This window comes from Crotalus tigris, unplaced genomic scaffold (assembly GCF_016545835.1).
Source record: "Crotalus tigris isolate CLP2741 ecotype Arizona unplaced genomic scaffold, ASM1654583v1 scf7180000023829.5930981, whole genome shotgun sequence".
Lineage (NCBI taxonomy): Eukaryota > Metazoa > Chordata > Lepidosauria > Squamata > Viperidae > Crotalus > Crotalus tigris.
In genome coordinates, this window is record NW_024100213.1 from 3,757,592 (window position 1) to 3,773,829 (window position 16,238).

A 16,238-nucleotide genomic window follows, 5' to 3' on the forward strand; every position below is an offset into this window, starting at 1 on the left:
TTGTTAGGAAAGAAATATTATGAATATTATCAAGTCCTTTATAAATGAGCAAGGTGTTTGGATTTTTCTTAGAGGGCAGGATGAATAATTATTTCCTTACTGTTATGTCATTCTTTTCTATTTCAAAGCAATGCATGAAGCCTCCAAGAGACTTACAGAGTGTTTGCAAGAAGTATATGAACCCGATTGGCCAGGAAGGGATGAAAGTTACAAAATAGGAGAGGTGAGCTTTGGATTTCTCACACATTAGCATGATAAATGTATTGTGATCTCAGATTTGTGAAGGCAGCAAGTGTTAATTTGTTTAGTATTACAGAAATGAATGTGCTTATATCTTAGACTCACATATTCTGTTCTCTGATACCTCCACAAGAGAAAAGAAGAGAAGCCATCACTTCCTCTTGATGATTTATCAATTTGTTTACTAAGTGTTAATTTAATGAAAGATGCCATGGTCATGTGCCATGATTTAATCCTGCTTTGTTTTAATGAACCATGGTTTGAATTAACCACAGCTTGTATTTGTTGTGTAGAATAAACTCTGGGGCTAGAAGATGATGTTTCCAATCTCCTCCTTGTGCCTGTAGTAGCAAAGCAGGAATAGGGAGCATTCAAGCAAAAATCCCAAGCATTCAAGCAAAAATCCCCTTACTGTGCTTATCTATTGTTTTACATCATGCACAAATTGTGCCAGTGTGTTCTATGATAGAACAATATCTTTTTTCTGATACCAAAAATTCCACATAAGAACAAGAGGCAAATAGCATATCTCTTACACTCACAGCCGGCCACTATGAAACCAGACTGGGGGGGGGGAACTGTACTGATCTCGAGTGTCTGCAAATAATATTTTCCAACTTAACGTGAACATGGGGGCACTTGCTGATGTTGTAGCTGCTTAGAGAAAAGCAACAGTGAATTGATGGAACCCATATATGTCATAAAGACCAAACTACTGTACATCAGAGATAGAAAAAAAGGCACAGAAATATTTGTCATATAGCAAATATTCCAATTAATTTTTTTATTCATAGCCGGTTGAAATTCAACAGTCAGAGCTTCCCTTATTGTACAAAACAGGGATCCCCAATCCCCAGTACTAGTCCGTGGCCTATTAGGAACTGGGCCACATAGCTGGGAGTGAATGGCAGGTGAATGAATGAAATTGAATCCATCTCTCCCAGTCCTTGAAAAAATTGTCTTCCACGATACCAGTCCCTGATTCCAAAAAGGTTGGAATAGAAGATGCACAAATCTAGTATCTTTGTCCAGCACTTTTAAATAATTGTAGCTTTTAAAATTGTCTAGAAAACAAAAGCATGACAGTTTTAGGAACAGATCCTAATGGTGTTACACATATGCATACTAAAAAAGGAAGCTTCAAACACGATTTGTCTTATGAATTCATTTACTAGTACTAGGGATGAAATGTATCTCACTGTTATCATACTTTTGCTCACATAGATGAACTTGACCTGCATAATGCACAGATAACCCAACTCTTCTCACATTACTCTTATTCTGTTCCAGAATAATGACTTGCTTTGGACAGACTTTCATCAGAAACTGGTAGATCAGGCATTGCTGACTATGGACACCTATCTTGGCCAGTTCCCAGACATAAAGGTATGGGGGTTTCATAAAGTTTTGGTCTACCTTAATTTCCTTTTGGAAGGTGAAAGCCACATTAGCAGTGAAACAAATGGAGTGTTTCAAAAGACATTAATAAATGTGGGGCCACCCAGTATAATAGATACTCCCTTCTTACATTTTTATCTTTATGAGCATGGGAGAGCTGGAGGATTTTTAAGTAAAATATTCTTGCATTTGTGTATGCCTTCTTATTCCATTTTAAAAGGCCTTTTGAAACTAATAATTATAACAAAATGTGCAATCCAGAATTAAGTATTTATAATAGTATTTCATGTGGGGGCTGAGGCACTGAGCAGCCAGCTAACTGTTGGAGGCCTCCCTCCGTACACAGTTGACCAGACTGATTTAGCTCTGGCAACCTTGGCCATTGATAGGGTGTCAGCTGATTGTTGGAAATGGACTCAGGCTGATGAATGTAGGGAGGCTGCATAGTCCACTGAGAGGACTTCCATTGACCAGCAGTGGTTTCTAGACTCACACTTCCAAAATCACTAATGTAAGGAATTCTATACTCTCTGCAAGATATTTATTTTGGGAAAAATGTATATATGGATTGGTGCATTAGGCTCACAGGCACCCATTTTGTTCTTCAACCTCTTTGTAATAAACATACCTGATATATAGAATTTCACAAAGTCCTTCCTATTCTCTTAGATGCAACTTACAGAGTGGCTTATAATGGTAATATAATTTATATTCTGCATTTGACTACCATTCAAGAATTTATAACAAAAATGTACAAAAATACATTCATGATAGTCAAATGATAAAATAGAAAGCTGACAATAATTAAACTCTCACTAGAGCTGAAATAGAAATATGTAAAAAAAATCAAGATTATTGATTTATATTTACTGTATATAAATATAATATATTTATATTTATCTCTATGTGATTGTTAAGAGTCAACAATGACATAATCAATCAATTAATCATTCAATAGTAATCCTGATGGCAAAACATTATAGTACCAAAAACAATTTTTTTGTTGTAGGTGAAACAGAGTAATTGAAGTAGCTTGATTTGATTTGAAATATAAAACTTAATGAAATCATATAATATATGTCACATCAGAAACCATTGTTCAAAAAACCCTGCTTTTTTCTGAATGGATCGTAAGTACTGTTGGGCTGCCCATTCTTATCAAGCACAAATATTTTCTTTCTTATAGTTCCTTTCTTTCATTTTTTTTAGTAATATATTTCTGAAAACTGAAGTTTGGTTTTTCCTGTGGTTTTTTATTGTCTCGTGACCTTAAGCTAATGAAAAATTAGCATGGCATCTATATTAATCTTTCTTTCCTGTTCCATTTCTCAAAGCTCCCAAAGCAAAAATGCATCAGGAACAACAAGATCTCCTTTAAGTGCTATTTTACTGCTATCACTCTAGGAACAATACACAATATTCAGAGTGTGCAAAACGTTCATTCTGTAAAAAAAGAACTGAAGATGCAAATATAGAATATGTTACATGTTTATCATAATAATTTTAGCAACTCTGTTTCTTTCAGGGTTTTTTTAAGGAATGACATAGAAAGGAATTTTGAAAAGCACAGAGACATCTATGTTTTAAGTTGAGGTACTTTAGAAGAGAGACATACTTGAGTGAAAGTATTGAGGCAGTAGGATTAGTGTTTCGTTATGGGGAAATGGGAAAGCTGTAAGACAAAGTTGTACAGTATAAAGTCACTGTATCTCACTTCAACCTCTCTCAGAAGGTTATTCTGAAGATAAAAATACAATAATGTTGTACTCCACCTTCCACTCAGCCAGCTAGTACTCCATCCAACTAACTGGTAGAAAAAAAAATTCCAACTCTCTCCTTTCATTTCCATTGGCACATTTGCCAATTGCGCTCTCTCTCTCTCTCTCTCTCTCTCTCTCTCTCTCTCTCTCTCTCTCTCTCTCTCTCTCTCTCTCTCTCTCTCTCTCTCTCTCTGTGTGTGTGTGTGTATGTGTGTAGGTCTGTACATCAGAAATTTCAGCATATACATTGGGAGAAAAGTTGAAATAATCTACATTGATCTTAAATAGATGCAAGGAGCTTGATTACAAGACAGTTGCTTGTTGGCAGCATAATTCGCAGAATGCATATACATTGGTTTGTAAAAATGGTTACTTCATGGCTCTGGTGTTCTTCTCACATCTCCTTTCAGTCTCGCATTGCTAAACGGGGAAGGAAACTTGTAGACTATGACAGTGCCAGGCATCATTATGAATCTCTTCAAACTGCAAAGAAGAAAGATGAGGCTAAAATTGCCAAGGTAAATAACTCTTGTAAGGGGTGGTGTGGCTGCTTTCTCTCAGCTGAAGAAAAATATGTATTTCATGCTGGGATAATACTCTACAAAACAATCAGCTTTTTGTTGTTAGAAGTAAAAGAACAAAATGCCCAAACTTCAGAATTCCTGACAAACATGATTTTATCTTATGAATAAAAACAATGCAAAAACTATTGTTTACAACTGAAATGTAAAATCAGTAGAAGTGTGTCAATGCTAAAAGGGGAAAAAAACTAAATGAAGAAACAAGAAGTCTTACAGCTAGGGGGTGAAAAATTCTTTCTATTAGTATTCCTTTACTCCTGAATTACTGAACAATTTAGGGTTTCTGGCTAATCTAGACTTTTTCTGATTTGACTGCTTGTGTCATGGGAAAAATGATTTGTCCAGGCTTTTTCAGGTGAAAGGCATCTGTCTCTATAAATGGAGTTAACTGCTCTGCGTTTCTATTTATGACTGTTGCAGAGCATGCGGATGACACAAGTTAAGGATATCAGCAGGAGTGATTTTGTGAAATTCAGATTAAACATTTTCTCAGTCAAGCTTCTCTCTATGACTATTGTTCCTTGTGCTCTGGAAAATCTAATCATGCCACTAATGGGGGAATATTCTTCAATTCTGTATAGTCCTCAGTGATCTAAGATCTTACGGATGTTTAAATAAGTGCCCCTGTGCTTAATGCAAATTATTCCCACCTTAGGCTTAGACAGTTGTCAACTTCCGATGTTTAAATAAAATGCTACAAAATATGAATAATCTGCATGGCTGTTATAATGAAGTTGTCTTTTAATCTTGGCTCCTTTTGAAGTTGCTAATGACCTATGGAGAGAGACTAAGTAAGGTTGGACTCTGTTGCTTCTAAATGACTAACAATTTCTTCTCTGTTGCTCTCTGCAGCTGGAGTGTTCATAAGCTGTGTTCTCTCTGGAGTTCATTGAACATTTTGTGGAGCATTAATTACTGCTAGATTTAGCATATCATATAGGATTCATCCTTGACTTATCGCTTAATACTGACTTCTTCTGTTGTTGTTTTTTGTTGGGATGGTTGGTTCATCCTAGCCTTTATTATTTGATTTTTATTTTTTTTAAAAAATAATTCTCAAAATGTGTCTGTTTTCTTCTTGTCTTGTCTTCTGAAAATGCTTTTGCCCAGCCTGTGTCGTTGCTTGAGAAAGCCGCGCCTCAGTGGTGCCAAGGGAAGCTACAAGCGCACCTCGTAGCTCAGACTAACCTACTGCGGAATCAGGTGATAGTCCAGCCTGCCTTGCTGTCTAACCCTGCATGTGCTATTTCTGGCTGAAGCTCTCTTCTGTGCTTATTCCCCAGGCAGCGTTCACTCTAACCTCTCCCAGAAGGTTTATTTTCTCTGGGAAGAATGTTGATTTAAAATTCAGACTTCTTGAAGCCCAAAACATGTTTGAAAAGGCGATATAATTTCTCTGATTTTGTATTCCCCTGGATTAATACATGGTGCCATGTCCTCATCAGCAATTACAGTAAATGTATGGGTGTCCAGTGAGATGATAGGATAGAAGGTGAGGAAGTGGTTCCATAGTTACTGTTTAATTTGGGTGTCTCCATTGTGTGGCAACTGGTATTGCTCAATTAAAAGTAGGGTTCGCCTAGGAGTTTATAATTGCTTGAGTATGATCCAATGTTTCTGGATTCTGAGATCTATGGATGAGAAGGAGGGGATGGAAGTATATATCTACATATTATATGGTAGTCTCTTCTTGTTATTATAGATTCTTTTAACCCGATATTCAGTCCTTATAAAACATTTTATAGCAAGGCTTATTATTTCCATTAACTTACCAACACTTAAAGTCCTTCACTCTCACATCCAAATTTCAGGTTGGCTGACCATGGTTCTTGATCAATATTTACTCTTCTCTTTTATTAAAACTCAGCCATTAAATCCCAGAATCCATTTCTGAGAAATGGATATTGTTGTTGTATTCTCACATCCCTTTCCCTTCACCATGCTCTATATAATAAGCAAGGAGAAGAGGATCTTTTTAAATATATATCCTGAATGTTGTTGTTTTAAAGTTGCCTGTATGGGCTTTCTTTTGGTTTTTCAGCTTCTGTTGGTACATATTATTTTATATTTAACTTTTTATAAAATCCAGATGTTTTTTAAATGAATGTATAACAACCTTTAAGTCTATAGTTTTTATGTCTTGTTCTACTTTATGATTAGAAATGTCTCTGGACATTGTAGCCTTTCTCTAAAATCATTTGAAGAATAAGGTGCCAGTAAATAAAATCCTGCCAAGAACTTTGAACACCCCAAAGCCTTATGGGAAACAACTTGGTAATAAGTGAATAAGAGTTATCAGATTTCTGTTTTCCATGAGGAATAGAAATAAAGATCAGCACAGCATATTGTGTTTTAACAAGGACACACTTGCAAAGTGTATATGCTAAATGAAGCAAAGAACTAAATAAAAGGAAAAAAAGAGCAAATACTAGAGGATAACTTATTGTTTTGAATGAAAGAAACCAGTTTCCATTTTTGTGGCTTCTCTGAACTGATCAGTGAATACATTTAATTAAGTGCTGCCTACTTTAAACCCAGCTTCTCAAATTCCAGATGGCTTGGATTACTATCAGTCTTGACCATTGTCTATATTAATTTGGACTGATGAGAATTTTGGGTGGTCTTTAACTGGATTGTGCTCCAGATGTGTGTTCCAGTGATTTCTTTGGGGAAAGAGTGGGCCAAAACCCAAACATCATCAGTGGCAGCTAAGGGGAGGCAGGACAAATATGGCACTGGGAAGATTGAAGAGAGGTGTGGTTGAATTGGTTAAATTTGCAGCTCTTGAAACTAAGGAAGTTGTTATTATTGGTGGTGGGTAAGGGAAAATAGAAAAAAAGAACATGGTAGAAGGATTAGGTGGGCCACTTGAATGTGCTGTGCTTGAAACCAACAACCTTCAAATATGACGTGGCCAAATGGCTTCCTATCTTCCAATCTCCATAGCATTTTTTCTCCTTTACTCCCCCCTTAGCCACTACTAATGCCCACCTGGAATGGTTCATCAGAACTTCCAAATTTCAGGTTCAAAACATTCAAAACAAACATATGGTTTGTGTACCTTCTAAAATGAGTTTTCTTTGGTAAGTGAGCTAACTTTTAATTTCTTGTTTCTAGCCACAATCTCTATCAAAGATAGGCAGTAAATAACACAGAGGTAGATTTAATTTTTTCTATCAGAAAGATGAGGGGAGGTGTCTCAAGAGAGCAGAAATAAATTATTACTCTAGCTGTGTTCTCTTTTGGAATATATTCCGGAAGGTTAATGAGTTAAATTGCTTAAGACAGCAAATTCCTGCCTTCCTACAACCCCATTGAAATGCTAGCTAAAAGCATACAGATGCTTTCTTTGTAAAACTGGCCCAGATTCAACTATGTATCAAGAAACTCTTTTTCTTTATGTTCATGAATCAGCTAGGCAGCTGTTTCATCTTGCTGAGCATTGGAATTCTTCAGTGGGAAGAATGTCACATTGAAATCTAATATTTTAAAAAATCAAATTAAAAAAAATATAAATCTGCAGAAGTTGGCACCTGAAATTTGAAGTGAATCCAGATGACATAGACAAGTAGCTTATACGTTAGCAAATGATGCAGAGGTGACATAATGCTAAACCACCAACTAATAGGATTAGTATCATAAAAGATTAAAAATTACCTCAATATAAAAAGTCTGGAAAAGGCAGATCACTAAGATTACTTGTTCTACAGGATGTATTGATTAGTTTCTGAATTACCGTATTTTCCGGCATATAAGATGACTCGGAGTATAAGACGACCCCCGACTTTGGAGAAGATTTGCATGGTTAGAAAGTCGTCTTATACGCCGGAAAATACGGTATATTTGATATGTTTAAAAAAAGGCGAATTGAAAGAACTATTGTAATCCAATGAATATGCTTGTTCTTAGAATGCTTGCATATTTATTTCTTGTAATATTTATACTGTATATCACTTCAGTCCAGACAGCTTTAAGCAGTACATATCAGAGCAACAGTAACACTTTATAAGTACAAATGTCAATTAAGATGACACATCATATAGAAGCAATGATATAAAAACATAACCTATCTTTCAAGAATATCTTGCAGTGTTTCATGTTAATTGATCAAATTCCATTTCTGTCATTTTGCATGCAATTTCTCAGCTTTTGTAAAAACAGAAAGGTAGAGAGTTGCTGTAGCATTCCTTTTTTGCCTGTTCAATTTTGTATTGTATTGTTTTGTATAGTATATCTCAATATTTTTATATTTTATATTATTTTAATGAATTTGCCTTAAGATAAAGAGACAAATAATTGTCATAATAACTATTTTATTGAGTCTGCCAAGGTGGCTCCTGTGGGAAACCATAGTATTGCAATTGAGTTTTACAGACTCTTATTGTATTTTCACAGAGTGAACGTTGCCTTGGGTATTTCTGTCTCACAACATTGGACTATTTCAATGTAGATATCATTTTTTTTTAGTTCTAGAGCATGAATAATCCTGTCTGCTGAAAATGGAAAAGTAGACTAGCTCAGTTTAAGATTCCAAGTAATAATGTTCTACACAGTTTGTATACTTCGAACCCCCAACTTTGCTATTAATTTCTGATTGTTGCTTAATTCAGGCATTCATCATATGAAATCATGTGTCACCTTGCCCCATTTTTAGAAAAACCACCAGTCAGGCACTAGGGTAATTTTATACAATATATCTTAGCATATATATTCACTAATAAAATATATTTATCCTTTAGCCAAAGAATCTGACTTGTGTTACACATACTAGCACTTTATAAGAATGACACCTTGACTTACATGTATATGGTCCTTAGGGATCTCTTGACATTCCTGCCATTGACTGGTATATAAGCAATTTCTTTTTTCTTCTTGCTACTGAATTGGTAAGAATCCAGTTTCACTATTTATTCATAGTATAATAGACCATATATGATATAAAATGAAGCTCCTGTGCATTTACTGGTTAAATATTCTATATCACTAGCCTATAGATACATATGTCTCCACTGTTTGTACTTGTTAAGCTCTTTAAAACTTTATGCTAGTGCTAACCATCTGGGGAATATTAAACATTTTTTTTAGTTTTACTTTGAATGAATACTGCATAATTGCATTTTCATAGAATTCCAGAAGTCTGTGTATATATAATAATCCTTACTGGTATGCAAAGCACCATTTCCAACATTCTTGGCAATGTGTTCTGAGAAAGAACTAGAGTAAGAGGTAGCTTTGTAGATACGCTTTTTGTAACTTCCCATATTAGTCACATAAACCATTTCCATTCATGCAGCCACATACTGGAATTCTCACCTTTATTGGGAACAGATGCCCAACATCTGAGGCCATCTGAGGAAATAGAGGGCAATGTAGAGCATTTCTGTCAGCTGGAAGTGCAAGTGGACTTTAACTGGCATTCTAATGAGGCCAAGCTCAGTTTATCTTTGTACAAAGTAGACATCAGTTTTTCTTTATAGTGACCAAAGCTTAGTTGTCAGAATCTTCTCCCTCAATCCTCAATGGGAGAGAGATGGATTTGTGGGATCTTGATCAGCTTTGTCAAACCCTGAAAGGTAAGAATACTGGGCTCCTGGGAAAGACTGGGATATTGTTACCACCTCCATTTGTCTGCATTAAAAACCTGGGTAGTTTGCCAGCCCATATTCTAGTAAATGCTTTCCAGATCTCCACTATACCACATAGTGACCAATATGGAACTTATGTAAACTGTCTTCTGAATGGTTGCATATGGGTTTGTTAACACCCCACAGGCTGAAGAAGAATTAGTAAAAGCCCAGAAAGTATTTGAAGAGATGAACATTGATCTTCAGGAAGAACTGCCTTCACTATGGAATAGGTGAGCACTGAAAAAATGCTCGTTATTCTACCTATAAAGAAGCTGAGGGTCTCAGTTGAGGAATTTACAAGATCTTAATTGGTTTTTGCTCCAATGAAGCTCAACCAAAGTATTCTGTCCATGCTATTTCTTTTGCTAAAATTCCATTCTGCGAGAGGAGTCGAGGACATGAAAGCTGATTAAAAAGTGAGGTAAAGTTGAAGGATAAACATCTGCCCATATCTCTATTGACTTGTACTCTTTTATTTTCTAGTCGTGTTGGTTTCTATGTCAACACGTTCCAGAGTATTGCTGGCTTAGAAGAGAATTTTCATAAGGAGATGGGCAAGGTAAAGTTGCAAGACATTCTTCTTCCTATTGATATCTCATATAGTTCTCCTTCCTACTTTTTTTTAATTAGAAAGCAATTGTGTTAGTTGATGATGCTCAGGGATGCTGACACAGTTTAACAATTGTCTGTTTAAGAACAGACTAAGGCATATTTTCAAGACACAATCAGTAGCAATCTTGTAGAAGATAAACAGTTCCAAGTTTGGACAGTGCCTAAAACTGCTTTGGTATATTATGCATGCTTTCTTAAGTTCTGTTAGTGAAAAATATGAAAGGAAATGAGGACCTACTTCCTCATTTTTCTATATATCTACTTTTCTGTAGGTAGATCAATGTAACTATTCAGTTGCTTTTCAAAAATTGCTTGCCAATGAAACATGTTCTGAATTTCTCCAGTGCCTGTGCCATATTTTACTTTAATATCACGGATAAAGAATTGATACCTTCAGAGCAGCATAAATGATCTTTCTCTTCCGTTGTACAAATAACTTGACAAGGAATAGGAAGACCACAGTTTAAAAGTGTAAATGTAAAAGAAGGAAATTTTATGCATCTGTTTACATAAACCTGCAACTTAATCCGCTTTACTTAGAATTTAAAATCCTGTAGCAGGCAATAGAAAAAGGAACATGTCAATATTGAAAGGAGGATATATAAGGTGTCATGGTTCCGACAGATGAAACTCTTCAAACAACTTTGAGGCATTGTTTACCTTGAAAAGTCTTTATTTGAGAAGCATAGGTCGGCACTAACACAGTTGAATCCAAAAACTGGATTCCCCTCGCCTGAGTACCTATTATCAAAGCACAATTTCCTCCTCCAATTAACAGTCATAAATCACATTCTCCAATTAGTTTGAAATGCAGGCTTTCCCTCCAGTTCTCCAGCCGCCAATTCTTATCATCTCTTATTTCATTAACCTTGGTTCACACACTAAGTCCAGTATTATTATGTCTATCTAAACTCTCGTGACATTCCTCCCCCCCCCCAGCATCATCTAACTCTAAAAGTAAAACATAAGAAGAAAATGGTTGCATCTCTAACTGTTGTCAAAGCAAAAACATCCGATGTTAGCAGCGTTGACATAAGGGGTGTTAAATGACTAAATACAAATTGAAAAAAAGTATTTAAGAGGAAAATGGTAATGTTGTTGAAAGATACGGCTATGCACATTATTTAAGATTCTGCCAAGCTTCCAACAAGGAGTTCAGATTTGTATATATAAACTTTCAAGGCAGATATTGTCTGGCTCTATGCCTTTGCATTAATGAGATTTCCAAAAAGGGTCCTAAAAACTAGACACTCTGGGGAAGGAAATTGTATATCTCGTATTTTGCTCGTATTTCTAAGCTATTGCATATCTCTATAAATATTATGTACTCTGAGTCACAAAGAAGATTTAATAGTATGGGTGGCAGCAAGCTTAGTGAAACTGCCAACTTACATGGTATTTGATCCACTGATATGATCAGATGGATGTTATAGCTAGACATCCAAAAGTAATCCTCCAAAATACTGTAGACATTTTTCAGCTAGGAAAAGATGCTCCTGCTACAGTTCAGCTAAAGCATTTAAAGTCTTAACAACAAGTGAGAAAAACAGAGAGGTAGACCACTAATAGTAAAGCTGAACTGAAGTTTCACATTATTTACATTGATCATAGCTTATGGGAGTATGCTTCCTCATAGCTTATGGGAGCAATTTGAATGTAAAAATGCTAGAACCAGACCACACTAACATTACGCTTATCAAAAGTGCTATACATTCCAGCAACAGCGCAGCAGTTTATGAGATAAAATCCTGATCAGTCTGTTTTTCTGGGGTAATTAGAGCTGATCCTGTTTCTTCCATTTTTCCTCCAGCAAAAGTGATGCCAAAAGATATCTGTATTTTAGAGTCAGATTGGCCCATGGATATGCTGCAGTGGCTGGCGTAGGCTGCAAGCCTAGATGAACTCCTTCCCTCAGGGCATTTCCACTACTTTGGCCAGATGTCTTATTTAGTGACAGACTAAGATTGCATAGCAACCTAGGCAGACAATGGGATGGGAAGAGAGAGAAGGAAGATGGTGTTAAGTCCCAGTGAGAAACAGAGTCTGTAGGGATGGGACAGCCTGGAGCAGTATGAATATGTGAAGCTGAGCCAGAAGAGGAGGAAATGAGTAAACATGAACCAAACATATTATTATTTGCTCATATGGCATCTCTTTCAAAAGATGTCCCTGGTGATGTCAGTGAGGTAATATAAATAAGTAGCATAATCTTTCCCTTAGCAAAATACCCCTCTTTGGGGATCCTGAATATACTTACATATTTCTAAATGGGCTCTTTGTTATACTGACCTGTAATTTCTTTTCCTATTTTGAACTTTTGTTTATTTATTGTCTCAGTTAAACCAAAACCTGAATGATGTCCTTGTGACTCTAGAGAAAGAACATGCAACAACCACCTATCCTGTCAAAGCTCAGCCAAGGTTAGTATACGTAAACCAATGAATAGTTTTCAAGAAGAATGGAAAAAAAATCTTCTTTCTTTGTTAAAAGCTGGGCAGCAGCACCATGTCTGTCTATCTTATTCTCTAATTAGTGTCTTCTGATAATATCATATTGTTTCTTTCTCCTTCCATCCTGGCATCCCAGGAAATATTTCCCAGTGTTTTTCATGGTTAAATGTTCATTTCTCTGTCTGCACCGAAACAAAACCTAGACCAAAATGTACATTAAAATGAGCATGAGGATATATGTTTTTGTATGTATAGAACAATTTTACATATTTTAAAAATATAACTACCAGAATGGCAGGAAAAAGGAAGAAATGTTGGAAAAGAGTAGGAACCCTTGTATTTTTCTGCTTGCTTATGAGTGAACCCTTCAGACTTCAGCTATGATATTTTTATCCCTAGATGGGTCTTCAGAAATTTAGCAGTTGACGTTTTGATGGAGATACAATGATGGGAAAAATACATTTCAGTTGGGCTAAAGTTTAATTTGCCAGAATTGATTCTGTCATAACATAGTCTTCTTGACACAATATTCTGGTTTCCATATCTTTGTGTACATCAGCGTAAGTATGTCTAATAGAACTAATCACATATTCTTTTCCCATTTATCCTTGTCTCCATTTCCCTTCCCTTTCTCTGTTGTTTTCTTCTGTCAATTTTTAGATTGTAAGCTCCTCGGGGCAGGCACTTGTTCTCTTGTACTGTGTAAAATGCCATGCACATTGATGGTGCTATATAAATAATAATAAATAATAATAAACCTTATTCTCAGCTCCGGGGCTAAAGGCTGGCCCTTTGAGCTCCTTGACTCTGTTACTTATGATTTATATTCTTAAGGATCACAGCTCCATATCAGACACCTTTTAGCACAATTCCATAAAAAGAAACCAGATTTACACAACAATAAATGTATCTACAATGTTGTCCATAAGGCTGAATATATTAGTAAATTAAGACAGTGCAATTCTGGCATATAGTAACACACAGTGGCTACATTTAGATCAGTGGTTCTCAATCTTTCTAATGCCGCGACCCCATAATACAGTTCCCCATGTTGTGGTGACCCCCAACCACTTATACATCACCGGGTGCCAGGAGCGTGGCCAAAGAAAAGGAGGAAAAAATGGCGGACAGCCTTGTTTGGTGACCCCCGTGAAATGGTCGTTCTACCCCAAATGGGGTCCCGACCCACAGGTTGAGAACCACTGATTTAGATGATCATGAATGTGTTTATCTGAACTGGAAAACAGACCTATACATGCACACAAAGAATAATACTATAGATCACAACATTTTTAGTTTTGCTATAGCGGCAGGGATGTTTTTGAATTGCTGTAGGAAATTCAAGCAAAGTTGGTGAAAATTCTTTGATTCAACCCCTTCCCCCATATTGTATGATTATTGTTGATGCATTTAGTATTTACTAATGAATTTATTATTAAATTCATTTGATTTTTTGAACAATACTGTGAAATTCTTTGTGAAGATATTCAGTACACTTAGATCTGTTAAAGCCAATTCCTAGTACAGGCAGTGATAGGAAGAGGGTATAATATCTGCCAAGTCTTTATGCATATATTTTATAAATACATACACACACACACACACGTACACATACAAACACAATATTTTCTCCAACTCTCAACACATACAGTTAAGGAGAAAGTAGGCCTCACTTTTTTGGATCAGATGGTTTCTGACTTTCATCCAAAGATGTGAATGATGAAGCAGTTTGGGAACTCAGACTCCCAGCTGCTCTGAGTCTGGAGTTTACTGTGTTTCTATTAATGAGATGTAATATGCCAAGCCATCCTTAGGAAAAGGATTATCGTGATCTGACTGTACTTCTTTTGGAAAGCAAACTGAAGTTATCTTGCTTTCTTATTTTTGCAAAACTACTCCTACGCACACGATAGAAGAAAGGGAAGATGAATCTGGAAAATGAATTGATATCAGAAAATCTAGCAGTTCTTGTGTTCTTGGCAATGAGTGGAATGCTTTAGGTTTTTCAGAGAGAGAGCATAATTGTAGAGCTTCTATAAATCACTTTCACTCAATACTACATATAACTCATCTGTGATAAGAGAAAAAAGATACAAAAATGATGAAGAAAGAGAGAGATTGAACAAATATATATATATAAATGAAGTCAGCAATATTAAGCTTAATATATATAATAATTTGCCAAATATAATTAACAATAAGCAAAGAGAAAGAAAAACATAGGTCTGGTCTGTTTAGGATGTAGATTTGTACCATAAACACTGAACTGGGAGAAAGCCACATTATAGTTGGTGGGGTTGATTTTTAAATAAATATGCATATCGTTGCTTTCTTAATGCATAGTGACTATGACAAGAATTATTACTTTGGTCTCTTTAAATGAAGTTTTGTTTGTTCCTTCTACTTGGATCGATGTAATTTTAACACAGTAATTATTTCAGTGCTATAGATTCCTTTCTGTTGATATCTCATCTGAAAGAAGTTATGCTATGCTTGAAACAATTATTTGTTTTGTTTTTTTCTATGAAGTCTGGCTAAATAGGATTGGGTTAGGCATAACAGTAGAAGTGGAGCTAAAAATAAGGTTTCAGGGGAAAATAAAAAAGCAAGATTAAAGTCAAAATGGAAACTAGGCACTATTCCATCAGTTAAATTCACAAACCAAAAGTATTTCATAAAATACCTTATCTGTATACTTTACAAATAGAGATGGAAAAAAATTGTATATCAGCAACAGTATAGAAAGAACATGAAGACCCATCATGAGAAAAATATTATGGGATGGCATGGGGACCCCAAAAGATTTGACATTTATTTTCAGCTGACATCATCTGAAGTATAACAGTAGTTCAAACAATTTATGTTTTGTGGGAACATATTTTTTAGGACACATTTAAAGACTCTCGCCCATTCTATGCCATAATTTAATGTCAAATTAGTGTCAGGTTGGGTTTATGGACAGTTATTAGGAAAATATGTAACTGACCTAATCCATATGGGTATGGAGTTTTTAAGATTACATTAGTGCTGTAACATCACATTGGAAAGTGATTCCCATATTGCTAATGTTTAAAGAAGATCAGTTTTCTCAAATTGCAAACTTTTCAAGGCTCACTGTGTTCATTGATCTTGTGATAGATAAGGAAACATCAGTTTCCAAAACACAGCCCTCTGCTATAACTATTGCATATTTCTCAGCCCTGTTCCAAATCAACTTTTCTTTTCCAGTACAGCTTTGAGGTAATCTGAGGATGAGTGGTGACAACTATCCTTCTCTTCCTCTTCTATCCACTGGGCATTGACATAGCACTTAATGGGTATATTTTTTTAATTAAAAATGTCCAGTGTGGGTACCTGTTACTGTGCTAAGATGACCCACTGGGCCACATTCTAGTTCCTCTATGAACGAATATCTTCACAGTAATTGCATTAGCTCATGCACGGAATCTTCACCTTTCTTTCTCATTGGTTGAGCCGTGTTGTAATGGAGATCACTTACGTGTGCCGTCCTCAACAGAAAGAAAACTAAACTCTTCTCCAGGCTGAGGAAAAAGATGAGCAGGTACCAGA

The 16,238-nt window shown here is 35.8% G+C and overlaps 1 protein-coding gene across 16 annotated transcripts in view; it reads left to right on the plus strand.

The window, feature by feature from the left end:
* Positions 1 to 16,238, plus strand: part of BIN1 (bridging integrator 1) — a 113,241-nt gene that overhangs the window by 67,308 nt on the left and 29,695 nt on the right. For 7 of the 16 annotated variants that reach the window (XM_039321862.1, XM_039321864.1, XM_039321866.1 and 4 more), the window contains exons 4-12: positions 129 to 223; positions 1,531 to 1,626; positions 3,809 to 3,916; positions 5,090 to 5,182; positions 9,751 to 9,836; positions 10,090 to 10,165; positions 12,556 to 12,638; positions 13,329 to 13,331; positions 16,186 to 16,230. In XM_039321862.1, coding sequence (XP_039177796.1) covers positions 129 to 223; positions 1,531 to 1,626; positions 3,809 to 3,916; positions 5,090 to 5,182; positions 9,751 to 9,836; positions 10,090 to 10,165; positions 12,556 to 12,638; positions 13,329 to 13,331; positions 16,186 to 16,230 — 685 coding nt within the window. The remainder of the gene's footprint in view (positions 1 to 128; positions 224 to 1,530; positions 1,627 to 3,808; positions 3,917 to 5,089; positions 5,183 to 9,750; positions 9,837 to 10,089; positions 10,166 to 12,555; positions 12,639 to 13,328; positions 13,332 to 16,185; positions 16,231 to 16,238) is intronic. The other 9 variants (XM_039321874.1, XM_039321876.1, XM_039321878.1 and 6 more) reach the window with 5 other exon arrangements.